At 57.9% G+C, this 27,585-nt stretch overlaps 1 protein-coding gene across 4 annotated transcripts; it reads left to right on the forward strand.

Moving 5' to 3' along the window:
• Nucleotides 1-17: 17 nt before the first annotated feature.
• LOC308489672 (DNA polymerase delta catalytic subunit) lies at nt 18-27,581 on the forward strand (the record flags this gene model as incomplete). Of its 4 annotated transcripts, XM_081031140.1 has the most annotated exons (31): nt 18-80; nt 6,784-6,998; nt 7,335-7,448; nt 8,008-8,154; nt 8,240-8,365; nt 8,437-8,605; nt 8,687-8,768; nt 8,841-8,970; nt 9,220-9,386; nt 9,708-9,812; nt 11,116-11,256; nt 11,343-11,453; nt 11,855-12,046; nt 12,169-12,257; nt 12,333-12,449; nt 12,613-12,726; nt 13,048-13,195; nt 15,742-15,837; nt 15,934-16,071; nt 16,745-16,920; nt 17,360-17,512; nt 17,599-17,701; nt 18,196-18,328; nt 18,421-18,534; nt 18,882-18,934; nt 19,011-19,108; nt 19,662-19,758; nt 23,101-23,173; nt 23,453-23,667; nt 24,057-24,207; nt 25,420-27,581. In XM_081031140.1, the coding sequence occupies 30 exons, from the start codon at nt 6,788-6,790 to the stop codon at nt 25,716-25,718; spliced, it is 4,062 nt and encodes a 1,353-aa protein (XP_080887266.1). In that variant the 3' UTR covers nt 25,719-27,581. The 4 variants fall into 4 exon arrangements, with proteins under 4 accessions (XP_080887266.1, XP_080887267.1, XP_080887268.1 ...); XM_081031141.1 differs by lacking the exons at nt 23,101-23,173; nt 23,453-23,667; nt 24,057-24,207; nt 25,420-27,581 and having other exon boundaries at nt 6,787-6,998; nt 19,662-19,847; XM_081031142.1 differs by lacking the exons at nt 18-80; nt 6,784-6,998; nt 7,335-7,448; ... (22 more) ...; nt 19,011-19,108; nt 19,662-19,758 and adding an exon at nt 21,435-21,594.
• Nucleotides 27,582-27,585: the final 4 nt, after the last annotated feature.

Raw genomic sequence — 27,585 nt, forward strand, 5'->3', positions numbered from 1 at the left:
GCGGTGCTTCTGGGCCTGCGCGCGCCGGAGTCAGGGGTCACGGCGGCGTCGGCTGTGGCGGGAAACGCTGTTTGAAGCGGGTGAGTAGAGGGAGAAGGGGCCTTGCGGTGAACTTGGCCTGGCAGGGAGGGGGTCTTGAGGAGCTGGGCGCGTAGGCCTGAGAGGGTTGTGAGAGGTCGCGGGGGGCGTGGCGGCGGGAGGGACGCCCCCCTGGCTCGGGGACGCGCTGGAGAGGGTCAGGGGCCGCGGCCTGGGCGCCTGCGGCGCGGGAAGGTGACGGTGGGGGGTTGCGGTCCCTCGGCCTGCAGGCGGTGCACGCGCTGCGCGCCTCGTCCCGGGGTGGGGAAGACGACGCACCCTGGAGGGTCTTTGGGGCCACCGGATGGACCCGGGGGTATTGGGAGACGGTGGTGCACCTGGGGGCATGGTGTCATTGTTTATTCACTACATAACGAGTGCTCTGCCAAGCATTGGCGTAGGAATGGGCTACAGGCCGAACAAGTCCGAGAAGGCCCGTGCCTCGGGAAGACGGCAGACAAGTAGTGAGTAGTAACGATGAGGCTTTCAGTGCTTTCGGACTTTGGTACGTTCTCCCAAGTGAAGGGCAGCGGGGTAGCCTGCTTCCCTGGCTGGAGTGATCCGGAATCGCCTCTCAGGGGAAGTGACCTTTGAGGAGAAGTCAGCCATGTGAAGACCAAAAGGGCAGAGGGGCCATCGAGTGCAAAGGCCCTTAGGTAGTAAGGAGCTTGGCCTGTTTGTGGCTGAAGCAGAGGGAACCGGTGAGGGTGGCGATGTGGGGAAGCAGATTCTGTCGGGCCTTGTAAACCTTGGTGTGGGGTCTGGCTTCCGTGGGGAGCCGTGGGACGTTTTGAGTATTAGAGCCACATGACCTGCCCCGGCGTTTTGAAAAACTCACCTGCTGAGTGAAAGTGGAATTGTAACAGGAGCAAGAGTGGAAGGAGGGAGACCACTTAGAAGGCAAGAGGGGACGATTGTAGGTGGCTCAGCCTGCAGCGCAGGTGGAGAGGATCTGTCAGGCCCAGATGGTTTTGGGGGGTCTAAGCCAGCGGGATGTGGCGCTGTAGGAAAGAGGAGCCCTGAATGGCTGGGGTTTGTGATTTGAGCAACATGTGGGAGAGAGGGCAGGTTTGGGGGTGCCGCTCTGAGGGCAGAGCTTAGATGGAATGAGTGAGCAGGGTTTAGAGAGGGCAGGGTGACACAGTATCCCAGGTTCCTAGCCCCACCCGCTCCAGGAACGTGTTATTGCCTTGTCCCTCCCTCTCCTCCCTGCACTTCACCACCCAAGCCTCTCCTGTCCCTTCGAGAGGCTCCTTCCCCACTCGGCATGCCACGCCCGCCCGCCCTCCTTCTATGATGCTCCTCCCTCTCGAGTCCTCCAGCCAGCTGCTCTGTGGCAGGCTTTTTGATTCAAAGTGCTCTGAACTGTGATGAAGCGACACTAGTCCTCGGGGTCTCAGGGAAGACTCAGGATTGGTGACACTCTAGAGGAGTCTAAACTGACATGGTTTGAAGGGGCCTGTGTTCCAGGCACTGTGCTGGGGACCCTAACCCTGCTTTTGAGGAGCTCACAGCCTGAAGCAGTCCTGGCTTGGGGCACATACGTGCAGTAGTGGAAGTAGCACAGGGCACTGTAGGAAGCCCGGGGACAGCGGATCAGCCTGGCAGTGTTGAGCCAGAGCTGAGTCTCTGAGGATGCAGAGGAGTTACGTGGCCAAGAAAAAGGAGGATTTCATCCAGCAAACACTCCAAGGCCAGGCCCTGTGCTGGGCCACTCTGGCGACTCAGAGAAGTCCCAGACTGTGCCCTGCTGTCGAGGGGTCCCTGTCTGGTAAAGGAGTTATTAGACACAGGCCCAGATGGTCCCAGACCTTTGACAAGGACAGTGGGAGTCAGGGAGACCCAGAGGAGGGGCAAGGCCGAAGCATGGAAAGTGTGTGTGTTTCTGGGGGCAAGAGGGAATCGTTACATTTGTGATTATTTAATCATTCCCTCAGCAGATGTGTGTGAGCCAGGATACAGGGGTGAGCAAACAGACGACGTGTCCCCAGTCTGCCTGCCCCGCAGGGCAGAGGACAGCTCACCTGTGTATGTTGCCTAACACCGTCTGGAGTGCGGGTTGACAGTGGAGCTCTGGAGCCAGCCTACCTGGGTTAGAACCCTGGCGCTGCTCCTCTGAGGTCGCTGTGCCACCTGGGGCAGGTGGCTTCACCTCTCAGGGCCTCGGTGCCAGTCATTGTATTAGAAGGTAATAGCAGCACCTGCCTCAGAAGTTTTCCTAACGATTCCGTGAGTGCCTTCATTCATTCTTTCAGAAGATGTTTATTGAGTATGTCTTCTGTCCCAGGAGCTCTTCTGGGTGCATGACGTACAGCCAGAAACAAGACAAAACCCCTGCTCTCACAGAACCCCCATTCTTCTTGTTGGGATGGGCAGTAAACAAGATAAATCATCAGTATTCTTAGACTTGAGCACAGAGAGTGCTGAACCCCATCCCCAAGGGCCAGCTTCAGTGGGTCTGGGCAGCGGCCTGACAATTAGCATTCCAGCAAGTTCCCCCCTGAAGCTGAAGCTGCTGCAATCCGGGGACCACACTTGGAGAGCTCTAAGAACTGGGACTATGCACCAGACAGCGATAAGTGCCATCAAGAAAAATCAAGCAGGATGGGACAGTGGGGCTGCCATTTTAAACAGGCTTCACTGAAAAGTGACATTCGATTAAAGACCTAAAGGAGGGGCGCGAGGAAGCCATGGAGACATCTGGGGAAGAACATTTGGCAGGGCAGAGGGAACAGCCTGCGCAAAGGTCCCGAGGTAGGACCAAGCTGTTTAAAGAACAGAGAACTGGCAAGTAGCTGGAGCCGAGTGAGCGGTGGGGGAGAGGGCGGGGGGGGGGTGGTATCCGAAAGGAGACGGGTGATTTTGTAGCGTCTTGTGCAGCACAGTGAGGACTTTGCTTTAACAGAATGAGACAGGAGATGGGAGCAGGCTCTGAGCAGAGGAGGGATGGGCTGATCTGCCATGTTTGTACAAGAGCCTTCTGACTGCCATGTGGAGACTACACTGAGAGGGGCAGGGTGGAATGAGGGACACGGGGAGGCTCTTCATTAAACATTTCTTGAGTGCTCTCTACATGCCAGGCACAGCTGTAGACTCCTGCAGTGCTGCAGTGAAGAAAACAGCCAGATCATGGCCCTCGTGGAGCTCCTCTTCCAGCAGGGGGAGACAGACAAACAGCAGTGTACAAAATAAAGATGCGAATAGTGTTTGAGAGTGGAGGGCCAGGCTGGGAGCCGGGCAGGAGCTAAGAAGCGTGGGACTTGGGTCTGTTGGAAGGCAGCTGATAGGATTTGCAGATGGAGCGAGCGTGTGGTCTGAATGGAAAAAATTGGAGTGACTCCACGGTTTTTGGCCTGATGGGAGCTGCTGTTTACCAAATGGGGGGAGACCATGGAGGTGCAAGGAGCAGGTTTGCAGGGAGATCAGGAGCCCGGCTTTGGAGTCTTAGGTGCTTGAAGAGATGTCCTCACAGTGGGCAGCTGGATCTGTCAGTCTGGAGCCCGGGGAGAGGTCTGGGCTGGAGACAAAGGCAGGAGTGGTCAGCAGAGATGGCATTTAAGACGTGAGGTTGGGTGAGATGGGATGAGAACACTAAGGGTCATAGAAACCAGCACCTGACCCAGAGGGGGCCCTCAGGGTTTTCTGCTGCAGGCGCTGGTCAGTATATGCTACTGAAAGGTCGAGAAAGGAAGCGAGCACAGCGTTTGCCAAACTCCTGTGCCTGGACAGCCGAGAGGGGTCACACGGGCGTCTTGCCTTCTGATGCTGCCTCACCTGACTGCACAAGGGACGGTGCCCGAGATAGGGAACTGGCAGAGGAACCCAGATTTTACTCCCAGTAACGGCTACACTCCCACCGCACGCCGCGGCCACAGCCCATTGACCTAGGGCAGCCAGCTGGCCCTCTTGTGTCTCCCTCTGCCAGGGCAGGTCTGACTACTCCTCTGGGCTCCTGTAAGCCCCTCAGCTTCCTCTGCCCACGTTTTCTTAGATACATTTTTTTAATACAAAAGATAACAGTAAGTACACCTGCACCTTGCTGTCTCTACCTAACAATGCGTCTTTGAGAGCCCTCCATATCAGTACAGAGTGCTTCCTCATTCCTGTATCCAGCTGCATAATATTCCGTGGGACGGAGGTACTGTGATTTATTTAAATAGTCCCCCAGGGGAGGACATTTAGGTAGTTTCCAGTCTTTTGGGATTGCAAACAATGCTGCCGGAAATAACCTTGTAAAGGCAGTTTTTCATCATGTGGTAGTATAGCTGAGGCATAAACCCCTGGATGTGAATTTGCAGCCTCCTCACGTTTATATTTTTAATTGAGGTCTAATTTACATAGAGTGAAACGGACCATCTCAAGCATACAGTGGATGTACAGTACATTTGCACCACCCCAGAAAATTCCCCTGTGCCCCTTCCCAGTTAGTCTCTCCCATCTTGGAAGTAGCCACTGACCTGATTTCTAGCACCATAAATTAGTTCAGCTGACTCTAGAACTTTGTGGAAATGGCATCATACAACATACTTGTATACTCTAATGTTTAAAATTGAGGTGAAATTAACCATTTAAAGTGTAAAGTAAGTGGTGTGTAGTACATTCACAGTCTTGTGCAGCCCCACCTCTGTCTAGTTCCAGAACGTTTTCCTCACCCCGAAGGAAACCCCATGTCTCTTAGTGGTCACTCCCCATTCCCGCAGTGTGTACTTGTGTGTCTGGCTTCTTTTACACATGTTTGAGATGCGCCCACCTGTGTGTATATCAGTAGCTGCCTCCTTTTTAATGCTGCCAAGTACTCCGTTGTATACCACCTCCAAACATTTGCCATAACATATTCCAATCAGTTCAGAATTTTCTGTGCTTTATTTGTCAGGGTCTAGGCTAAGCCGCTATAACAGAGACCCCAAAGCACAGTGACCCAGGCAAGATACAAGTTTTTTTCTTCACGTGACCATCCGAAGGTAGGCGGATGTGCTCCAGAAGGTTGTCGAGGGCCCAGCAGCATCCTTCCATCTATGTGTCCCCTGCAGTGTTGGCCTTGTCCCAGGGATCCAGATGGGCTCACCACATCCACGCTCTAGCCATCCGCAAGTGGGAAAAGGCTGGAAGCAGGCTTCCTCTTAAGGCTGTCCTGGAACTTACACGCCTTACAGTCACCCTAGTCCGTGAGAGAGAACTTAGTCGTATGACTGCCCCCAGCAATGCACTCAGGGAAATGTCTCGTGCTGGGCTACCTGTGGCAGCTCCAAGGCCCAGGGCATGTTGCAGAAAGGACCAAGGGGAGACTGGGTGTGGGGGTGTAGTCAGGGTGTAGTCAGAGTGTTCCCTTGAACCTGGGACAGCTGACTCGTCCCCTCCTGTTTCTCCCAGCTGTGTCTGGGGTCTGCTCTAGGTTCCCATAATCCCCTCTTTCTCAGCTTGATTCTGGGAGACACGTCCTGTTTTAAAATTTCTTTTTCTTTTTTAATACTTTCAAACTTACAGGAAGGTGAAAAGAATAAGAATAGTACAAAGAACCTGTGTACCCTTCACCCGGATTCACCTGTTTTCACATTTTACCCTGTGTACTTTATGATTTGCATGCACGCTTTAAAAACTTTTTTTCAGATAGCTTGCACATGCTGTGGCCATTTACCCCTGAATACTTGAGTGTGTTTAGTTCATAATCTCTTACCGAACCACAGTGAATAGGCTTAACTGGAATACAGTCTTTTGTCCAGTCCACCAGAGGATATGTACTTTTATATCCATATATCTTGTCAAAATATGCCCTCAAAATAACTTCGTATAGGTTCCTACTAAGAAAACATACAAACATATATAAAAGTCTCTATTTGGTTTTTGTTTTGTTTGCTACATTGAATCTTGGACTGAGAGGAGGTTACCATAAGGGCATTTTGGGGATGACTAGAGAAATTGGAAAATGGACTCTTTATATTATTATTGAGTCGCTGTTAAATAGTCTGGATTTGATCATTGCACCGTGCTTATTTAAGAGAATGTACTTGTTCTTCAGAGTATCTGCAGTTAACTCCCAAATGGTTCAGGAAAATAAGTAATCTGATGTCTGCATGTTATATTAGAAGGTAGAGGAGGAGTGAAAGTAAAAGGGGCAATATATTGACATTTGGGGAACATGGGCGAAGGGTATACATTCAAAATAAAAAGGGCTCCTGTTTATGTTTTGTGTTGAAATAGGATGGGAAGCCTCTGAAGTCTTTTGAGCTGGGAAGGGGCCTAGTCAGTTTTGTGTTTTAGGCCATTCCCTGGCACCCAGTGCAGTGGCCGTCCTGAAGGAGGCCCTTCCTAGCTGCTTTTTGTATGAAGGCCTGGGCTGATGGGGTGATGGGTAGGTGAGGACACTGAGGACAGAGGTTTATGGGAAAGAAAGGGCTATGCTAAGGCCCAGGTCTGTGATGGGGAGAGGTGTGCAGGGCAGGACCGGGTCTGCCAGAGACAAGTAAACAGGGATAAAAGGATGTGGGGGGCTTGAGCATGTGAGGAAAGGGTTAGACAGAGGTGGGGAGTGGGATGTAATTATATTAGCTAATGATTATTGAGCGCCTGGAATGTGCTAGCACCCCGTGAGCCTGTAGGTAGCGTGCCTTTCAGGCAGTCCAGAACATTAAAAGGCTCACAGTCATGGTGGGTGCGTGGGAGGCCGTGGAGAAGACAGGAATTCTCATCTAGCCCTGACGTGCCCAGCAGGATGGATGGTAGGCGGCGGCCAGGCCCAGGCCCAGGGCCTGGGGTGCCCCCGAAGCGGGCCCGTGGGGGCCTGTGGGATGAGGATGAGGCACCTCGGCCATCTCAGTTTGAGGAAGATCTGGCATTGATGGAGGAGATGGAGGCAGAGCGCAGGCTGCAGGAACGGGAGGAGGAGGAGCAGCTGCCGCCACTCCTGGAGGGGGCTGCGGATGGTGAGACCTGGTGTGGGAACCCCCTGCGCCCCTACCTATCTTGCCTCTGAACTGACAGTCACACAGCTGACCTATGACCCCTGGCCCACTTTGAGCACCACAAAGGACTGACCTTTGACCCCTGCTAGTATGCCACCTCTGTTGCCTGCCACTTCTATTCTGACCTTGACCCTTGACTTCGCAATCTCCAGTTTCCTGTCTGATCTAGAGACCTCTACCTGACTTTCCTTTTGCAATTCGGATGCCCCCCGGGGGTTTGTGCGATTGGCTGGGAGGGCAGTTACTTATGGAGAGGACCACGACTCTAGGTAGCCCCACTTCCCCCTCCCTACCCAGGGCAGTTCTCTGCAACAGCCTTAGATGCCCGCTGGCGTCGGCCCACCCCGCCCCGCCTGGACCCCTGCACGGAACCCCTCATCTTCCAGCAGTTGGAGATTGACCATTATGTGGGTGAGACTGGGGGAGCGCCCTGCTGGGTGGGAGGAGATTGTCACAGGCAGTCCCTGCCCAGTGCCCAGGGCTGTGAGAGGGAGGGAAAGGGATGGGGAGCCCAGGACGGGCACCAAGGAGAGTGGCGGAGGGGTTGGGGCACAGGTGCCAGGCTTGGGGTGGGAGGGACGTGTGATTGCAAAGGGGCAGCTCCAGGGAGCTCTTTAGACCGACAGAATGGTCTTGTACCCTGATTTTGGTGGTGGTTACACGAATCTATACATACGTTAAAGTTCATGATACTACACGTACACCAAGTTGATTTTACTTTTTAAAAGAAATTTTTTTTGTTTTCTTTTGCAAAAGCAGGTGGGGGTTCCCTCTAGCTGTGGGGTGGAAAATGGACTGTAGGGGAACAGGGGGAAGGAGCAGGGCTGAGTGAACAGTGCAGAAGGACGATCCCGGCAGGAGTGCCCCACGCTACGGCCATGGGGCTGTGTTCCCAGCACAGGAGAGGCTGGGGAGGGGAGCCTTTGAGGAATCTGGGGGGCAGCCCTGCCTTACCGTGTGACACTCGCAGGCCCAGCGCAGCCCCTGCCTGGGGCACCGCCGCTGACCCACAGCTCTGTGCCTGTGCTCCGTGCATTTGGGGTCACTGATGAGGGCGTGTCTGTCTGCTGCCACATCCACGGCTTTGCGCCCTACTTCTACACTCCAGCGCCCCCTGGTGAGTGGCCCCCACCCAGAAGGTCCCTCCTGGCCCCTGGCCACCTGGTGGCCCCTGTGCTTCTGACCAGCCCTCCCAACCCCAGGTTTTGGGCCCCAGCACCTGAGTGAGCTGCAGCAGGAGCTGAACACAGCCATCAGCCGGGACCATCGAGGGGGGAAGGAGCTCACAGGGCCGGCCGTGCTGGCTGTGGAGCTATGCACCCGGGAGAGTAAGTATCTTCCCCGGGGGCCGAGCAGGTGGGGGTCCCTCTGGGCCGGTGCCAGCCTCCTCTGTCTGCAGGCATGTTCGGGTACCAGGGGCATGGCCCCTCCCCGTTTCTGCGCATCACCCTGGCGCTGCCCCGACTCGTGGCGCCCGCCCGCCGCCTCCTGGAGCAGGGTATCCGTGTGGCAGGCCTGGGCACACCCAGCTTTGCACCATACGAGGCCAACGTTGACTTTGAGATCCGGTACAGCCCCTGCCTCACTTGTCCACCCTCTGCCCACTCTCCCCAGGTCGGCTTCTGCCCACTGACCTCATTCCTCCCCAGGTTCATGGTAGATGCAGACATCGTGGGCTGCAATTGGCTTGAACTCCCTGCTGGGAAATACGTCCTAAGGCTGGAGAAGAAGGTACAGGGCTCCCCAGGGGTGGGGGGCGTGGATCCAGGACCCTGCAGCCACTAACACACCCTGTCCCCACAGGCCACGCTGTGTCAGCTGGAGGTAGATGTGCTGTGGTCAGACGTGGTCAGTCACCCACCAGAAGGGCAGTGGCAGCGAATCGCACCCTTGCGTGTGCTTAGCTTTGACATTGAGTGTGCTGGCCGCAAAGGTCTGTCCCTGGGGCCTGGAGAGCATTCCCCACAGACAGAACAGCAAGTGCAAAGGCCCTGAGGCAGGACCATCCCGCTCTGAGTGAGGGAGGGGAGAGGGCGGGAGATGAAGGGCGACGGGAAGCCAGGATAGGTCGTGCAGGGCCTGCAGGCAGTGGACAGGCTGAGGGAGTTTTGGAGGTTCCGCCTCCTGGTGTGTCATGAGGGAGAGGAGGCGTCAGGTCCCCTGCATTCCCTTCCTTGTGCAGGCATCTTCCCTGAGCCCGAGCGGGACCCTGTCATTCAGATCTGCTCGCTGGGCCTGCGCTGGGGCGAGCCGGAGCCCTTCCTGCGCCTGGCGCTCACCCTGAGGCCCTGCGCCCCCATCCTGGGCGCTAAGGTGCAGAGCTACGAGCGGGAGGAGGAGCTTCTCCAGGTGGTTCCCGTTCCTCGTCCCCCCATTTTCCTCAGCACTCCCCACCCTGACGCCCACATGGCAGGTGCGGAGCCGTTTTCTGAGCTCTCGTGGGCATGGCCCCTGGATCCTGAGAGCTGTGTCCGCGGGTTCAGATCTCTTCAGCGTTTCCCCTCTGGCTTCTGCATTACTCCCAGGAGCACTTGCCCGATCTTTCTGCCATGGGCAGGAGGGCTCTAGGGCTGCTCCTGGGGACTTCTGGGACATCCTAGGAGAGGGAGGGATCCATGGTGGGGGTGACGAAGATTACCAGCACGTGACCCCACGTGCTCTCCACCCCAGGCCTGGGCAGCCTTCATCCGCACCATGGACCCTGACGTGATCACCGGCTACAACATCCAGAACTTCGACCTGCCATACCTCATCTCCCGCGCCCAGACCCTCAAGGTAGGGCCAGCGGGGGCTCGGTGTGGGTGGCTGCTACTCCCTCGCCTCGCCTCGCCTACTCCCTGGTGGCTGTCCCCTCAGAGGTCCACCTGGCTGTGTACCTGCAGCCCGCCATCCCCAGAGGCATCCCCAAAAAGCCCGTTTTCCCTGTCCCGACCCTGCTCAAAGTCCAGAAAGTTACGGTGGTGTTTGCAAAAGCAGGGAGGGCATTTATGATTAAGTAAGAAAAGGCTGTCTATTCAGAGGTGCAGACTGAAGCGTGCAGGGCTGCCTGGCCTTGTGTTCTAGGCTTTAAAATATGTCAGCAAAAAATAAGGAAAGGGGGCGTTCCTCAAAGTATGTGGCAACACCCTAGTGCTTGTTGAACTTGGGCGTGAGTGTATGGAGTATGTTAGCTTGCTACTCCTGCCATGCAAAGTACCACAGACCTGTATCGTCTCACAGTCTGACGTCACGGTGCTGCAGGGTCGGTTCCTCCTGAGGCCTCTCTCCTAGCTTCTGGTAGCCTCGGGCGTCCCTGTCTCTGCTCAGATTTCCCCTTGTTCTAAGGACACAGTCATATGGGACCAGGCCCCACCCTATGACTTCATCTTAATCACCTGCAAAGACTGTTTCCAAATGAGGTCACATTCTCATTTCGGGGGTTCGGGGGTGGGTTGGGACTTCAGCATTTTTTGGGGAAAACACAATTCAACTCATAATAGGGGGTATATTGTATTATTTTCTCCATGTGTGGCCAGTTTTGTAATGAAAGAAGGAAAACCATACTTACGGCCCCTAACAGCTCCAGGGCGAGTCCTCCCGTCAGCCCAGGCCACTGCTCCCCTCCCCCCTTGCACCCCGTTGCTCCAGCCCAGCTCAGGCCTCCTCTCCAGGTCCCTCCCAGGTCCCCGTCTCCAGCACAGATCCCTCTCCTGAACCCAAACCTAGCTCTCTGTGCTGCTGCCTGGCTGTCCCCCCGGCCCCTGCCCCATGTTCCCACTGCCTCCCCACTGAGTGGGGAGTGTCCCGTCTCCTCGTCCAGCTTCCTGTCTGGGTGCAGCCCCCCAGCCACTGGGCACCATCCTTACTGCCTTCCCCCCATCGCTGTCAGACCCCCGACTTCCGGTCCCTGCCTCCTGTCCGTCCTGTCCAGTCCATTTCCCCTCAGCCCCTGAGGGTCTTTGTACCAGAGCTGCCCCCAGCAGGCAGAGGGCTGCATTGAAGCGCATGTCATGTGTGGTCTGGTCTCCGTTCCTCTGGCACAGGCCTGGGGCTTCCGGGTCAGGGCCCCCTCTGCAGCTGCCCGCGTGCTCTACCCCAGGTGCACGGGTTCCCCTTCCTGGGCCGCGTGGTCAACCTCCGCTCCACCATCCGGGACTCGTCGTTCCAGTCAAAGCAGACCGGCCGGCGGGACAGCAAGGTGGTCAGCATGGTGGGCCGCGTGCAGATGGACATGCTGCAGGTACGGCTGGTCGCGGCGGGCTGAGTGGCCTGGTCCTCGTGTGGCCGCCGCCCAGGGCGTGTACCGACCCTGCCCTCCCACTCTAGGTGCTGCTGCGGGAATACAAGCTCCGCTCTTACACGCTCAACGCCGTGAGCTTCCACTTCCTGGGCGAGCAGAAGGAGGACGTGCAGCATAGCATCATCACCGACCTGCAGGTGCCCCCAGCCCGTGACCGCTGACCCCACCTCCCGCCTCCTGTCCCAACCTCGGAGCCGCATCCGGCCCCTGCTCTCACCCTGTCACCTACTCCTCTGACCTTAGCCTTGCTCCTGTCTTCATGGCCTTGGACTTCCACTTCCCATCTGTATTCCTGACCTTCACCTTAACCGCCTGCCCCCAACCTCTGACCTCACCTTACAGATGTGACTCCGCAGTCCTGCGCACTCACGTGACCGTCATGCTGCCCACCTGCCCCCGTCTCATCCACACCAGCCCTTCAGCCTGCTCCCTCGTCCCTCTGACCCTGTCAACTCCTTAACCTCCTCCTTCCACCCGCTCCCCACCCAGACCCTTGCCCTCTCGCTGCCCTCCTGACACTATTGGTGCCTGTCCCCAGAACGGAAATGACCAGACACGCCGCCGCTTGGCAGTGTACTGCCTCAAGGACGCCTTCTTGCCGCTGCGGCTGCTGGAGCGGCTCATGGTACTGGTGAACGCCATGGAGATGGCGCGTGTCACTGGTGTACCCCTCGGCTACCTGCTCACCCGCGGCCAGCAGGTCAAAGTTGTGTCCCAGCTCCTGCGGCAGGTCAGTGGGCAGACCCCAGGGCGGCCACCGGTCACTTGTGCAGCCCCTCCCGTCTCCTCCTCCTCCCAGTCGGGGCAATCGTGACCATGCCCACACTCCATCTGCCGCCTTCGCCCTCGCAGGCCATGCGCGAGGGCCTGCTAATGCCCGTGGTAAAGACAGAGGGCGGCGAGGACTACACAGGAGCCACAGTCATTGAGCCCCTCAAAGGGTGAGGCCCTGCAGCCGGGTGTCTGGGTGGGGTCGTGATGCGGGTCTCAGCCCTCACTCCTTTCGGCCCTCGCAGCTACTACGACGTCCCCATCGCCACCCTGGACTTTTCCTCGCTGTACCCATCCATCATGATGGCCCATAACCTGTGTTATACCACTCTCCTGCGGCCTGGGGCTGCCCAGAAACTGGGGTATGGCGCCCTCCTTCAGCACGTGGAACCCTACACTGCCCAGGGGCCCACGCAGGCAGGGTGGGGCTGGGGACCCAGATATAGTGGGGAGGGAAGGGGACAGGTGAGAGGTGGGGGAAAGTGGGGAGGCCGAGCATCACCCCCCTACCGTCTTCCGACCCAGCCTGACTAAGGAACAGTTCATCAAGACACCCACCGGGGACGAGTTTGTCAAGACGTCTGTGCGGAAGGGGCTGCTGCCCCAGATCCTGGAGAACCTGCTCAGCGCCCGGAAGAGGTGGGCTCTGGAGCCCCCTGCCCACCCCTCCTCAGAGCTCAGACTACTGAGGCTACTGGTGATCCCTGTCTTTGTGGGTCACCCAGTGGCTGCCAGGCACCACTTAACTGCCACTGTGTGTGAATTAGAACAAGACGCCTCCTCTAGGCAGCTCCTGTTCATTCCCCCACTGACTTCCTCCGTGCAGCACATGGGGCGCACAACTGTACATGGCACCCCTTTACAGAAAGGCTCCCTGACCAGTGCCCAGGCCTGGGTCTCTCCCTTCCCCCTGAGTCCTGGGCCACTGCCTGAGTGACCTGTGCTAACCCCTCTTCCCAGGGCCAAGGCCGAGCTGGCCAAGGAGACAGACCCCCTGCGACGGCAGGTCCTAGATGGGCGGCAGTTGGCGCTTAAAGTGAGTGCCAACTCTGTCTATGGCTTCACCGGTGCCCAGGTGGGCAAGCTGCCGTGCCTGGAGATCTCACAGGTGAGTGCTCAGTCCCCACAGTGGGCAGGTAGGGGACAGACAGCCCCTTTCTGGGAGAACTAGGGCTCTGGTGGTGCCACGTCTGGACGTCAGGTCGCAGGTCTCTCCAGCTCGCTGCCTTTTGGACAGGGGGTGCTTGAGTGATTGGTTCATTCAGTTGTTCAGTAAACATTGGCCAAGCATCCATTCTGGGTCAGGCTTTGTGCCCTGTGGGTCCAGCAGGTGAACACAACGAATGAGAGTTCTGCCCTCGTGCAGTGCCCAGCCTAGTAGGGACATAGATGGTGACAGCAGTAAAGGTGTATAGGAAGACAGTTGTCACCAAGGGCTCTGCAGACAAATAAAGGAAAGGTGGGGAGCAGTAGGGCGGGACCAGGCAAGGCAGGCAGAGGCTAAGGGACGTATGGCAGGGCGTCAGTGTTACTCATTCTTCCACCTGCCACACAGTCACCCTGATACCCCACATCCACGGTAGTCTCGGCCCCTGGTCCCCGTGAGGCTGAGGCAGGGGAGGGCAGGATCCTTCCCTCCTGCTGATGGGAGAACAAGGCCAGTCTGCTCAGGGGGGCTGGTGTGGGGCTGGAGCTACCCAACAGCACAGTCAGGCTCCGTCACTTGATTTGCTGTGTGCCCTCAGTCACTGTCACTGTCAGGCATGGGGGTCCCTCTTCCTGCCTCGTATCGAGGACTCCAGAAAGGACGCTCGGTGGGTGCTTGGTCAGTGCTCTGGGCCAAGAAGAAAGTGGGCCCACTGCTTCCCTCCCCACCCACAGCGGTGCCTTCAACCTCTTTAGTGGAGGCATCTGTGCTGTTCGACAGGAAAGCAGATCTACAGTGAGACCACAGAGGGTCTGAGGTTCTGCCCAGCTGGGAGCTGCGCCTGAGTTCATGGCCTACAGGAGCTTTAGAAAGGTGTTCCAGTCCAGCTTCTTGCCCTGGGATTTGGGCCCTGGCACATCCCAGACTTGGTTACCTCCAGGCATGGGGAGCTCCCTTCCTACCTGGGCACTGTGTTAATCCTCATGCCTCCGGCAAAAGGCTTGGAAGAATTGCCAGTTGGAGGGGCTTGTGCGTACTGATTCACTAGGACTCAGAGAACTTAGAAAAGCCATCACACTCATAGTTATGATTTAATACAGTAAAAGGAGAGAATAAAATCAGCCAAAGGAAAGGCACGTGGGACACGGTCCAGGAGAGACCAAGCAACTTCCGTTTGTCCCTCCCAGTGGAGTTGTGCAGACAGTGCTTATTTCTCCTGGCAGTGACGTATAATGACACAGAGTCCTGCCCACCAGGGTAACACTCACCCAAGCCTTGGCGTCCAGGGTTTTTATTGAAGGTTGGTCACGTAGGCACGGCTGACTACCGCGTAGCTGACCTTGGCCTCCAGCCCTTGTAGAGGTCAATTTGTTATCGTGTGGCCCGTGTAGAGGTCAAGCTGACACTTTGTGGCCTGTGGCCCCAGGTGAACAAAGAGCAGGACGTTTCTCGGGCTTAGACGTTCCCTCCCAGGCCTCTCTTTGGGCAAGGTAAACCCCTCACTGTGTGCCCCCCGTGCCCCCAGCCTCTTTGGGGAAAAGGAGTTGATGTGCGGCCATCAGAGTCCAGCCCCTCAGCACGGCCAGGTGGAAGGATGTGGCTTTGCTCCCCGGGGGCTCCCCCGTCAGGACTGCTGCTTCCTGGCCTTGTCGCTGTCTTTTCCCTCCCAGCCCCTACCCTCTGTCTCTCTGTTGTGTCTCTTTCTTAGCCTCTTAGTTCCATCTCTGAAGCTTATGCGGGCAGGAGAATGGAATAATTAAAAAATACTGAATTATTCCAGAAAAATAGGAGAAAAAGCAACACAGAGCAGGTGGCACAAATAGAAGGCAAGTAGTAAAGTGGTAGATTGTACCCCAGGTCTAATCAGTAATCACTTTAAATGTAAGTGGCCAAAATGCTGTAGTTAAAAGACAAAGATTTTCTGACTGGATCCAAACAAACGAAAACAAGAGTCACACACATCTCGCCTTGGTGTGTGCCCTGCCCCCCAGCCTCAGTCTCCTTATTTGTAAAATAAGACTTGGAAAGGAATGGTTTCTCCATGGGGTTGCTGTGGCCCCCTTCCCTGGGGCCATTCAAAATCCTGTAGGGTCGTTTCCTGTTGCCCAAGGACAGGGGTGGCATGCTGACTTTCAGGAATGGGGGCATGAATGTCAGAGGTCCTGCACCACAGAGCATAGAGCTGCCTGTGATGTCACCAGACGTCACAGCACCTGTGGAGAGAAACACTGAGCCGATGGCCTTTTCTGGTTCTGCTCTTTCCAACACTCATTTGCCGCAGTCAGTTCCTCCTCTGTGCCCAGAACTCTGGATCAGGGACCCACTCTTTGCAACCATTAAGAAGCAACTTAATGGCCCCATTTGGCATTTTTTGGAAACTGAGGCCCAAAGGGGCAGAGTGGCTCATGTAAGCCCATACCTCTGGAAGGCGGTGGAGGTGGGACCCTGAGCCTATGTCCACAGTAGACAGCCCTTGGGCCCTCATCGCATGATTCTGTCCCCAACAGAGTGTCACTGGGTTCGGGCGCCAGATGATTGAGAAAACGAAGCAGCTGGTGGAGTCCAAGTACACGGTGGAAAACGGCTACAGCGCCAATGCCAAGGTCAGGGGCCGCCCTGCCTGCTACCCAGAATGAGCCTGGAAATGCTTCGGTGGGGGGAGCACAGGAGGCCTCCTGGTCACATACACCCTGCCCCAGGTGGTGTATGGTGACACTGACTCCGTCATGTGCCGATTTGGTGTCTCCTCTGTGGCCGACGCGATGGCCCTGGGGCGGGAGGCTGCGGACTGGGTGTCGGGCCACTTCCCCCCGCCCATCCGGCTCGAGTTTGAGAAGGTACGTGCTCCCATCCCTGGGCTGGGAGTGGGCAGCTGTGGGTCTGGCCAGTTTCGAGGGGCCTCTGATTCTCAAGGCACCTGGGCTTTGCACGTAGCACAGTATCTATTTTTTAACAATCTTATCCGTCTTGGGAGTGTCTTTGGTTTGGGGTTTCCCAATAATGTCAGGTGTGGGGACTGCCCTGGGCAGTGGGGACCCTGATGGGCGAACCCTGGGTCAGGGCACCGTTGTCCAGCGGGCGGGCAGGCTCAGGTCGAGAGCTCTCACACTGGACTCGATCCACAGGGTTCACACCAGGGTCAGACTGTGGGGCATACCTTCTCTTGGTTTCGGAGCCTCCCACTTTTGTGTGGTGTCCCTTGAATTCCCCGTCTGCCTCAGGTCTGTCCCAGACCCAGATTTGGGGCTCTCAGGCTTCACCCCAGCATCTGGATATCATGTTTGGGTTCTGTCTCTAGGTTTATCCCAGTCTCTGTTTCAGATTTGGGGGCCCTGGTGTCCTGAGGATATTCCCAGGCTCAAGCGCTGGGGCCTCAGGGTCCATCCCCCCAAGCACCCCAATCCCGTGTCACAGGGCCCAGCGCTGTCTGTCCTCAGTTTCTGGGGGGTGTGTCAGGGTTGGGCACTGGCCTCTACAGCCTCAGAGGTTTCAGCCACAGGCCCTCCCCAGGTGTACTTCCCCTACCTGCTCATCAGCAAGAAGCGCTACGCAGGCCTGCTCTTCTCCTCCCGGCCCGACGCCCATGACCGCATGGACTGCAAGGGCCTGGAAGCTGTGCGCAGGGACAACTGCCCTCTAGTGGCCAATCTCATCACCTCCTCGCTGCGCCGCCTGCTCATTGACCGGTGTGTGGGACCCTCCATCCAGACTGCGAGCCCAGGCCCCCGGCCCCCCCTCCCTCAGACCCGGGAGCCCAGGCCCCCGGCCCCTCCTCCCTCAGTCCTGGGAGACCAGGCCCCCGGCCCCCCCTCCCTCGGACCCGGGAGCCCAGGCCCCCGGCCCCCCCTCCCTCGGACCCAGGAGTCCAGCCTCTTGGCCCCTTCTCCCTCGAGGACACAGGTGTCAGGCTGACTTCAGTGGCGGAGTGGTGGAAAGAGTGTGAGGTGGTGCAGCTGTGGGCTCAGGCCCTGTCTCTGCCACTGTGCAGCCTGTGGCTGGGCACGGCCCTTCCCCGCCCTGGGTCTCAGCCCTCAGAGCCGGTCCTGGTCCCCCAGCCTTGGGGAGGCAGGGATACCAGCCTGGCCCTCAGCAGCCACTGGTGATGCCTCCACGTCTGGCCCTCAGAGACCCCACGGGCGCCGTGGCCCATGCGCAGGATGTCATCTCGGACCTGCTGTGCAACCGTATTGACATCTCCCAACTGGTCATCACCAAGGAGCTGACCCGCGCAGCCGCCGACTACGCCGGCAAGCAGGCCCACGTGGAGCTGGCTGAGAGGTCTGCCCAGCGGGGGCCGGCCCGCCCCAGCTGTGCCCAGCACTCCCTGTGCCCCGCCCTGCCCTCACCCACCGGTCTCCCCACAGGATGAGGAAGCGGGACCCTGGGAGCGCACCCAGCCTGGGCGACCGGGTTCCCTACGTGATCATCGGCGCTGCCAAGGGCGTGGCTGCCTACATGAAGTCCGAGGTCAGGCCCACCTGGGCTGCCCGCACCGCCCAGCCCTCCCTGTTCTCACTTCTGCTTTCCGAGCCCAGGGGAGGGTGTTTCCCGCTGTGGGCTCCACGGGCCCCTGACAGCCACCCCCAGCACACCGGGAGCTCCATGACGCTTTGTTTCCAGGCCACCCTGCACCCTCTGGAGGCCCCTCTTACCCCCCACTCTCCTTCTTCTCGGCTTCCAGCCTCCCACTCCAGCCCCTGTCCACCTTCATGCCCCACCCCTCCCGCCATGAACTCCGACCTTCCTTGGTGACCTGAGGGCCCCACCTGTGGACCCCAGCATGGATCACAGAGCCCATGGCCAGGGACGCCCCATAACTTCTGACCCCATCCCAGACCCACATCTCCCCCTTGATGCCATTCCCCACAGGGCAGCTCTAGGCCCAGTAACTGCCCTGGTACCATGGTCCTATTGAGGCCCGGAGGCCCCAGGTGTGACCGCTCAGGCCCCTCTGCCCGCAGGACCCCCTGTTCGTGCTGGAGCACAGCTTGCCCATCGACACGCAGTACTACCTGGAGCAGCAGCTCGCCAAGCCACTCCTGCGCATCTTCGAGCCCATCCTGGGCGAGGGCCGCGCCGAGGCCGTGCTGCTGCGTACGCGGGCGCCCAGGGCGGCTGGGAGAGGGGGTGTCCAGGGAGCTGGGAGAGGGCAGCAGCTCATGCCTGTCCTCACCCCTCACGTGCAGGGGGGGACCACACGCGGTGCAAGACCGTGCTCACGGGCAAGGTGGGCGGCCTCCTGGCCTTCGCCAAGCGCCAAAGCTGCTGCATCGGCTGCCGCACTGTCCTGAGCCACCAGGGTGAGCTGGTCCTCGCTCTGACCCCAGACCCTGCTCCCCGCCGTTCACCCTCCTCTGCCATTGCCCGGGATCCCCGGCCCCTGCCCCACAAGCTGGCACTGCTGCCTGTGTAGGCCTTGGCCCCTGGGTGGGGGGCTCCTCTCTGCAGTCACAGCCCAAGGGGGTCCTGGACCCCCGGCCTGGGAGTTCCCCAGGGAGTTTTCCCCACACACTCACTCCCTTGTTCTCTCCTCTCTGGGGACTTTCAGAAGCCGGGATGGGCGGCGGGCGGGGAGGGACAGGGATGGGGCCACGCGGGCCCTGGCTCGGCCCCAGTGCCCCGTGCTGACCCCCCACCCCCCCCCCAGGAGCTGTGTGCAAGTTCTGCCAGCCCCGGGAGTCAGAGCTGTATCAGAAGGAGGTAAGCGGTCGGGGGGGGGGGGCACTGGGGGGGGGGGCGGAGGCTCGGGCCGCCCGCTCAGCCCCACCACCCCCAGGTGTCCCACCTGAACGCCCTGGAGGAGCGCTTCTCACGCCTCTGGACCCAGTGCCAGCGCTGTCAGGGCAGCCTGCACGAGGATGTCATCTGCACTAGGTACATACACCTGTCCGCCCCCACTGCCCCCGCCTGGGCCTGCCCAGGTCCCCCGAAGCTCCCGAGGCCTGGGGACCAGTGCCCCAACGCCTGGGTCTCAAGCAGCGCCCTGTCCCACATCCCCGTCGGGCTGTGGGGTCTCGTGACCCTTGGTGTCCTAGCCCAGCCCTCCCAAGGGTCGGGGGTGGGGAGCTGTCGAGTGGGGCAGGGCTGGGCATCTGTATCTGCCTGGGAAATGGCCGCACTGCTGCCCCCCCCAGTCCTGACCCCCTGCCTCAGGGCGGTGCCGGGCTTTCCCCAGGGAACGGGTGGGCGGGGTGGGTTCCCACGCCAGGTGACAGGTGATATACGGCTGGTGGCCCAGCGCCTCAGCGGGCACCCGCTGTTATCTGAACCCCCCCATGCCCGCTGAGCAAACAGCTCTACACAGGAGGGGGTGGGTGGGCAGCAGTCTGGGGTCAAAGTCCTGGGAACTGCCCCCGCCCCGTCACTGGGCTGGGCAGAGGGACTGCAGCCCCGGGCAACCAGCCCTGACCCCTAACCTTGCCCACAGCCGGGACTGCCCCATCTTCTACATGCGCAAGAAAGTGCGGAAGGACCTGGAGGACCAGGAGCAGCTTCTGAGACGCTTTGGACCCCCTGGTCCCGAGGTCTGGTGACCTCTGACCTCAGTGGGTTTCCCATGAGGGCCTTGGGGGTTGGGATTAGTGGAGAATTAATAAAGTTCAGGCCTTTTGTTACCTGGTGCTTTGTGGTGTCTGGGGGACAAGGTCCACTGTCAGGTCCTGACTGTGGTGGGTCATTCCCCCTCACTGGGGTCCCCTGACCCCCAGGAGGCCACCACGGGACCTCCTCTCCTCCATATAAGGTTCCTGGGCTGCTGCCTCTGCTACCAGCCCACGCACACCAAACCTGCCTCAGTCTCCCCCCGGAGGCCCTGAGTGAACATCTATAGGCACAAGCTCTTCTCTGCTCAGCCCACCCTCCCTGGGGGCCAGCCAGCCCTCCAGGTGCTGACCTGCTTCCTCCAAGCCTGGGGCAGCCCCTGGCACAGAGGCTCCCACTCCCCATAGGACCCAAGGGACTCCCCTTCCTCGTCACACACCCATGATGTTTCCACCTTGGGGTCCTCATCTGCTTCTGGCCTGGGTTTTCTTCAGAAACACCTCCCCCCTCCGTTTATGACCCCACTTCACTGACCAAGGACCCCCTGGCCCCTCCTTTATTTTTAAGGGTCTCCCAAATTCAGTGCCCCTCCCATCTCTACCCCTCAGGGTCACCCCCAACTCCCAACTGGGGATCCCCAAATCCAGGCAGTTCCTGGGCCCGCCCTCCCCACCATGTGACCAAGAGGTTGTGCAATCCAGCCCCCTCCCCTAAACCCCTCCCTGAGGGGATTTTTGAGGAGGGCTGAGCTCCTGGCACCCCTGCCCCCCAGGGGGCTGGGCCAAGGTATAAATAGGGGTGGTGGCTGCAGCCGGCAGCAAACCCAGCCCAGCACCATCATGCTCGCCCTGGAGGCTGCACAGTGAGTGGGGCCCCTAAACCTGCACTTGGGACCCTGGCGCACACCTCCCCTCTGTGGGGCTCCCCCCAGACACTGTCTTAGTCCCACTGTGGGGGGGGCACGCTGACTCCTGTCCCTTCTGGGTCTCTTTTATCCCCTCCCACCTCCTATTCCTCCAGCTCGCCCTTGTCTCCCCTGGACCCCAGAGACCTCCTTTCCATGGGGGGGGGCTTGCCTCTCTCCCCCACTGCTGATGTCTCTCCATCTCTGTCTCTCCCATGGTCCCGCTGGGTCCTGCTCACTGTGTCTGCTTCTCTCTGCTTCCTGCCTCATCTTTATGTTTCGGGGCCTCTCTTTGCCCCTTGCTCCGTCTCTGTCTCAGCCACTTTCAATTTTCTATCTGACTGTGTTCTCTCTCCTGTCCCCAATCTCTCCCCCACCCATGTCTCTCTTTCTGTGGCTCAGTAAATACTTCCTGCATCCATTTGTAAATGTCTCCACACCTTTCTCCCTTCCATGTTCTCCTTACTCCCCCTCCTTGAGTCTCCCTCCGTCTCCCCATCTCTGCCCAGGCATCTCTCCATCTCCTCTGTTCCATGGTGGACACATTTGGCCAACTGGCTAACAAAGGCTCCCTCCCTGCCCCCACTTGCCCACTGGCACCCATATCTCTCTGGGGACTTTCTCTCCCTCACTTTCCCTGCCCCCCCCACAGCCTCTGGTTATGCAAATCCCAGGGGAGGGGGGACATTTGCCTGGCCCCCACCCCTCACTTCCTGTCCCAATGGGGGAGTACGGGTGAGTGGTGGGGCTGATCTCACACATGAACACATAGCGGACAGGCTGCAGTGGTCACAGCTGCAGCCACCTCCCTCCCACCGGCCCCCCAACCACTTCAAGACAGGTGGCTGAAGGCACCCCTGACATGCCCCTGTGTCTCTCCCCCTCCAGGCTCGACGGGCCATACTTCAGCTGTCTGGTGAGTTGGGGTCCTGCGGACCAAGGAGGAGTGGGGGGGACTCACATGGCCCACTGTGACCTCCCTGCCTCAGTTTCCCTCTCTGCTCCTCCCTGTCACTTTGCCTTTCTGACTCCCTCTGTGTCTCCCGCCACCCTCCTCCGCCCACTTCCCCCCCACCATCTCCATCACAGATGTTTTTCTAATGTCTTTTTCCCTCTCTCAGTCTCTGGGTCCACTTCCTTGGGATGCGGAGATCTTTGTATCGTTGACTTTCTCTTTCTGTCTATCCCACACTCGACACATTTATTTATTCCTTATTTCCTTCTCTTCTTTGCTTTATGTTTTCAAAAATGTGATCTGTAATATATCGGATACACAGAATACTATACCTAAAACAGTCCAAACTGAGAAAAAATAACTCACTCGTGGCCTTGAAAGACACCCCTTCGGGTGCCTCTCCCTCCTCCAATGTGACGAGGTTGCTTTTTAAAAAATATTGAGGCATAACTTCCAAGTCAGTAAAGTGACACATCTTGTGTACAGCTCAGTGAGGTTCACATTATGCGCATACCTGTGCAACCACTAACTAGACCAAGACATAGAACATTCCATCACCCCAGGATATTCCCTTACGTGCCTTTCCCATCGATCCATTGATCCCCACTCTGATATTTTCTACCACGCACTAGTCTTGCCCAGTTTTGAACTTTTCATTAGGTGATCACTCAGCGTGTCCTGTTGGGGGTCTAGCTTCCTTCCTTGCTGTTTAGTATTCCGTCACAGGACAGCACCCCAGTTAGTGTGTCCATTCTCCTGTCCACTGGCGCTGGGGCTCTTTCCCCTTTGGGGCGATTAATAAAGCTGCTCGGTAGACATACGTTTTCAGTTCTCTTGGGTAAATAACTCCGGTAGGAGTGAGATGGCTGGGTTATCCAGATGGTTGTACCTAGCTTTAGTCTTTACAAGACTTTAACTGCTAAAGTGAGACATGACTCGATATGGAGGTGGATAAAGGAAGCACTGAGACTTTGCCTCTGCGAGAGTGCTTCTACCCTCTCACCCTTCACCCTCCTGCCGCCAGGCACGCAACGCTGGGGAAATTCTTCCCTACCTCCCCAGGCATGATAATGTGTCGCCTGTGTACCAGGGAGGAGCTGCGGTTCCAGGGAGCCCACAATCTTAGCAGGAACTGGCCGCTGTGTGTCTCTTTCCTTCTGACTCTCTCTGGGTCTTTGTGTGTTTCTTCCATGTTGCTTCTGTCTCTTCTCCCTGTATCTCTGTCCATCTCGCTCTTTGCCTCGTCTCTGGTGATTAGTCTCTGTGTCTCTCTACACCTCTCACTTTGCCTTTCTGTGTCTGTCTTTCTCTCTGTGTTTCTCTCTGAATTCCTGTGTCTCTCTTTTTCTCTTCCTGTCCCAGCCTCTTGTCTCCTCTCCCCGTCCCTGTTGGAGTCTCCCTGCTGGTCCAGTGTGAGCGTGGGGGCTCCCTGCAGCCTGGATGACCCCACTGTCTCCCCCTCTTCAGTACCCAGATGGAAATTTCTACGACCTGGACAGCTGCAAACATCCCAGCTACTCTGACTCAGAAGGGGCTCCTGGTGAGTGACCCTGCCTGAGCCCCCCCACACCTGCCCCTTGGGCCCATTTCATAGATGGGGGAGCTGAAGCCCAGGGGAAGTTGTCCCCTCACACAGCAGGTCAAGATTAGCCCAGGCCTCCAGCCTCCTCCCTTTCCTCTCCCACCCACCTGCTCACCCATGCAAATCCTAGGGTGAGAGATTTGCAAGACCCACAATGGCCCTTCTGTGCCAGGGGTTTCCAGTGGGAGGGGGCTGAGGCCAGACCTCCTGGCTTCTGACTCAGTGCCCTTTCCCCAGACTCCCTGTGGGGCTGGACTGAGGCCCCCGCTGTCCCTACCTCCTCCTATGAAGCCTTCGACCCTGCTGTGGCCACCTTTGGCCACCCCCAGGGTGTCCAGCTCTGTTACGGACCCTCAACCTACAGTCCTTCAGGGAGCCTCGACCCTGCACACAGCATAGAGGCCCCGGGGCCCAGCTTCCCAGCATACCCCACTGAGGACTTCACCACCCAGGTAAGGGGCAGGAAGACAATTGAAATCCCCATCATTTGATTGAGGTTTGCTGATGTCACGCCCTGCGTTAGAACCTGTGCGTGTATTAACGCCTTCCTCCCTCTGAGGCTGAGTACCGTTATTACTGCATTGCACAAACCAGCCAACAGAGGAACACACATAAGCCAAGAGGCACCAGAGACGGCCCATTATCTGTGTGGGGCAGGCTTTCATGGAGGTGGTCCAGTGTCCCTTCCACACAATGGAGATCAGCTCTGAGGCCAGGGTGCAGGCTATAAACAGAGCTGGGAGGGACCACTCCGGGCCTGGGAGCAAGAAGCCAAGGGACAAGAGCAGAGGGAGGGAGAAAAGGGGGCCTCCAAACTGCAGGTGACCTTGACCTTCCGCAGACCCTGGGCCCCCCGGCATATGCCCCGTATCCCAGCCCCGTGCTGTCGGAAGAAGAGGACCTCCTGCTGGACAGTCCCCCCCTGGAGGTCTCAGACAGCGAGTCAGATGAGGCCCTTGTGACCGGCCCCGAGGGGAGGGGATCCGAGGCAGGTATGTGGGAGCAAGTGGGGTGGGGAGACTCCAACTGTAGATGGGAGGAGGGGACTAAAGGACCAGGGCTTCCCAAGTACCTACAATACTCCAGTGCTGAGGGCGGTTCCCAAGTTGCCACCTGCTGGCTGTGTGACCTTGGGCATGGGCATTTATCTACTTCTCTGTGCCTTGGTTTCCTATCTGTACAGTGGGCATGACAGTAAGAGTATCTATTACTGGTGGTTGAGAGGATTAAGTAGGAGAATACATGTAAACGAGATAGCAGCACTTGGCACTGAGTGAGCTCTCAATAAGTCTTCACCATCATTATTCACACCATAGCAACAGAAATAATCACTAGACTCCCATCTAGTCGACCCATGGCCCAGCATCCATTATGCACAACCCCTGGGAAGTTGACATCATTAGGAACTTTATCCGGGTCTCAGTTTCCCATCTGTAAAATGGGCGTCATCACCATCACCTCGTCTCTTGGGGTTATGATGAAGATGAAATGAGCTCATAATCATAAGGTGCCTGGCACAGCGCCTGACACAAAGTCCGTAAAAGTAAAACAAAGACACACATGCATTAGTCTCATTTACAGCTGAGGAGATGCCAGCTCAGAGAGGTTAAGTCACCACCCCCAGGTCACACAACTGGGAAATGGCAGAGGTGGGGTTCTTGTATCCAGTGCCCGACTATGACCACCCTGCCCCAGCTCTGTGGGATCATTACTGCTTGTAGGAGCCCAGGAGTCAGAGCCCCTGCCTTCTCCCAGGATCAGGGTTCCTCTGGGGCTGACAGGCTGGGAGACCCAGAGCTGGAGAAAAGGCCAGGCATATTCAAACCCACTCCAGGTCTCTTTACCACCAGTTAGCCCTCTGTTATAAGCCTTAGAGGATCACTGTCAACCCATTTCACAGATTCTTTCACCCATGGGCTCAACAAATATGTATTACTATGCGCTGGCCACCAGCACAGGCTAGAAGCAGGTACTGGAAAAGAAAGCACGGAAGGACGATGAGGGTTCTGGGGAAACAGCTTCAGGGAGGGAGAGCGACTTGCTTCAGCCGGGTAGGGGCACAGACAGACTCAGGCAGCTGTATCTAACAGCCACCTTTCTCACCCCAATTCTCTCCCTGGGGAGACTGAGACTTGGCGAGAGCAGGGTGGCGTGGGGGCGGGGCCCACAGGACACCTCCCCTAACGCGCCCCCACCCGCCGCAGGGGCCCGTAAGAAGCTGCGCCTGTACCAGTTTCTGCTGGGACTGCTGACGCGCGGCGACATGCGCGAGTGCGTGTGGTGGGTGGAGCCAGGCGCCGGCGTCTTCCAGTTCTCCTCCAAGCACAAGGAGCTCCTGGCGCGCCGCTGGGGCCAGCAGAAGGGCAACCGCAAGCGCATGACCTACCAGAAGCTGGCCCGTGCCCTGCGCAACTACGCCAAGACTGGAGAGATCCGCAAGGTCAAGCGCAAGCTCACCTACCAGTTTGACAGTGCGCTGCTGCCCGCCGCCCGCCGGGCCTGAGCCCCAGGGGGGCTGTCGGGGCTCTCAGGAGCTCCCCGCCGGTGTCACGTTGGTGCCCCCACACCCTAGGTCATAGGACCTGTGGATCCCCCAACGCTGGGGTGGAGGGGGGGCTGCCATCATCCCTAAGCCCTGCCCAGGGCCCCTCTGGGATTCCCTTGTCATGTCCAGGATCCCCAGGATCCGCATGGCTTGGGTCACAGGGCCCATAGGCGACTATACAATGTGTCTGTGTGGAGGCGTAGGGCAGTGCTTCCAGAACCCCAAGAGCTCCTCTGGGATCCCCTTGTGATGTCGGAAGTCCTCGGACCAGGCTGGGGACCCCTCTGAGACCTCCTGTGTGTTTGAGACCTCCCAATCTCATCTGAGGGAGGGTGAGCCCACAGATCTTCACACCAGGAGGGCGCGCTGCCAGCAACCCTAGGCCTTGTCCAGGGTCCCTCTTGTCCAGGGTCCCTGCTCCCTTCTGGTTCCTTCCTGTGAAACCGGAGATCTCCTACTTATGTCTGGGACCTTTGGGTCACCTTTATCATGTCTCGGATCTCTGTGCCCAGCTGTGACTGTTGTCCTGTCTGTCCCCTCAAATCCCTTGGTCATCTCTGAGATCCCTTAATGCTCTGGAACCACCCTGCTATCACTTTTTTATGTCTGGAATTCTCCAGTCACAGCTAGGATGGCCCTGGAATCCTTTGGTCATGTCTGAAAACACTCTTGTCATGTGGGGGGTGAGGGGTGGGAGTACCTCGGTGAACCTTGTCTTGTCTGGGCCACCTAGGGTCCTCTCGTCTGTCTGGGATCCTCCAATCACATCTGCCCCTCTACCCCAGGATTTCCACCCGATATGCCCTTTTGGGGACCCAACCAGTAGCCCTGAGTTGTCATGGGGCCTTCCATAGGGCCATGACTGGGGTCATTCTGGCCATTCAGCAGATTTATGGGTGATCTTGCCTGCCCCTCGCCCCATGTCATTTTTAATAAGGGGGTCTCAAAGTGGTGACTCCCCACCCCATCCCCTGCCCGTGGTGGTGCAAATCAGGCCCCTCCCCCCTCCTCGGTGGGGTTGTCTTTAGTTCACTGCAACAGTTTTGTTTGGGTTTTTTTGGAGGGGGCATTCAAATTAGCTGACATTTCAGTAGAGGGAGATTTTGCAAAGTCCTTTACTTAAAACTGCACAATCCAGCGACAATGGGCAGGCTTTTCAGTGTGGAGAGGCTGGAGCAGGGTGGCACCTCCCCCCCCCACAATTGGCTTCTGTTCTCCAGTCTGTGGGGGACCCCAACGCCCCTGGCTATCATACACCTCTGGTTTCTCTCAGTTTCCTTGGCCCCCAACCATTTCCATTTCCACCCCTGGTGTGAAGTGGCACATGAACAGTGGGAGCTCTGATTAGAACCCCTGCGGGTATCAAAGGCTGTGGCTGACCCATAGTGCCAGGTCCTTGAGCCTGGATGGCTGGGGCATCTAGGGTCAAAGACTGCTTCTGGGCCTCATTTGTCCCTTCTGTGAAAGGGGAGAGGAGGAGGAAGATCGCGAAAGTCCCTTGCAGCACCGTCCACAGGCCTTCCATACATCTGAAATCCACCCCGCCACCCACGGATGGCAAGGAGGAAGATGAAAAGGAGTATCACGGACCCAGAGAGGAAAAGGTCCTTGCAGGGTGCAGAGCTGGTAGCAGAGCCCAGGCTGGGTGGGACCTGCCCTCAAGAGGACAGTCCCCTCACCTTGGGGAGGGAGCCAGGGTGGGAGGGGCTTGTGGGAGAGAAAATGTCCTCCACAGGGCCGCTTCTTGCAAATGATGTACCTTTTGCGAAAAAACGATCATCACCCCAAGTGTGGAATAAAATAAACGAAACAAATCAAGGTAGAC

The sequence above is a fragment of the Rhinolophus hipposideros genome (assembly GCF_964194185.1).
Source record: "Rhinolophus hipposideros genome assembly, chromosome: 21".
Lineage (NCBI taxonomy): Eukaryota > Metazoa > Chordata > Mammalia > Chiroptera > Rhinolophidae > Rhinolophus > Rhinolophus hipposideros.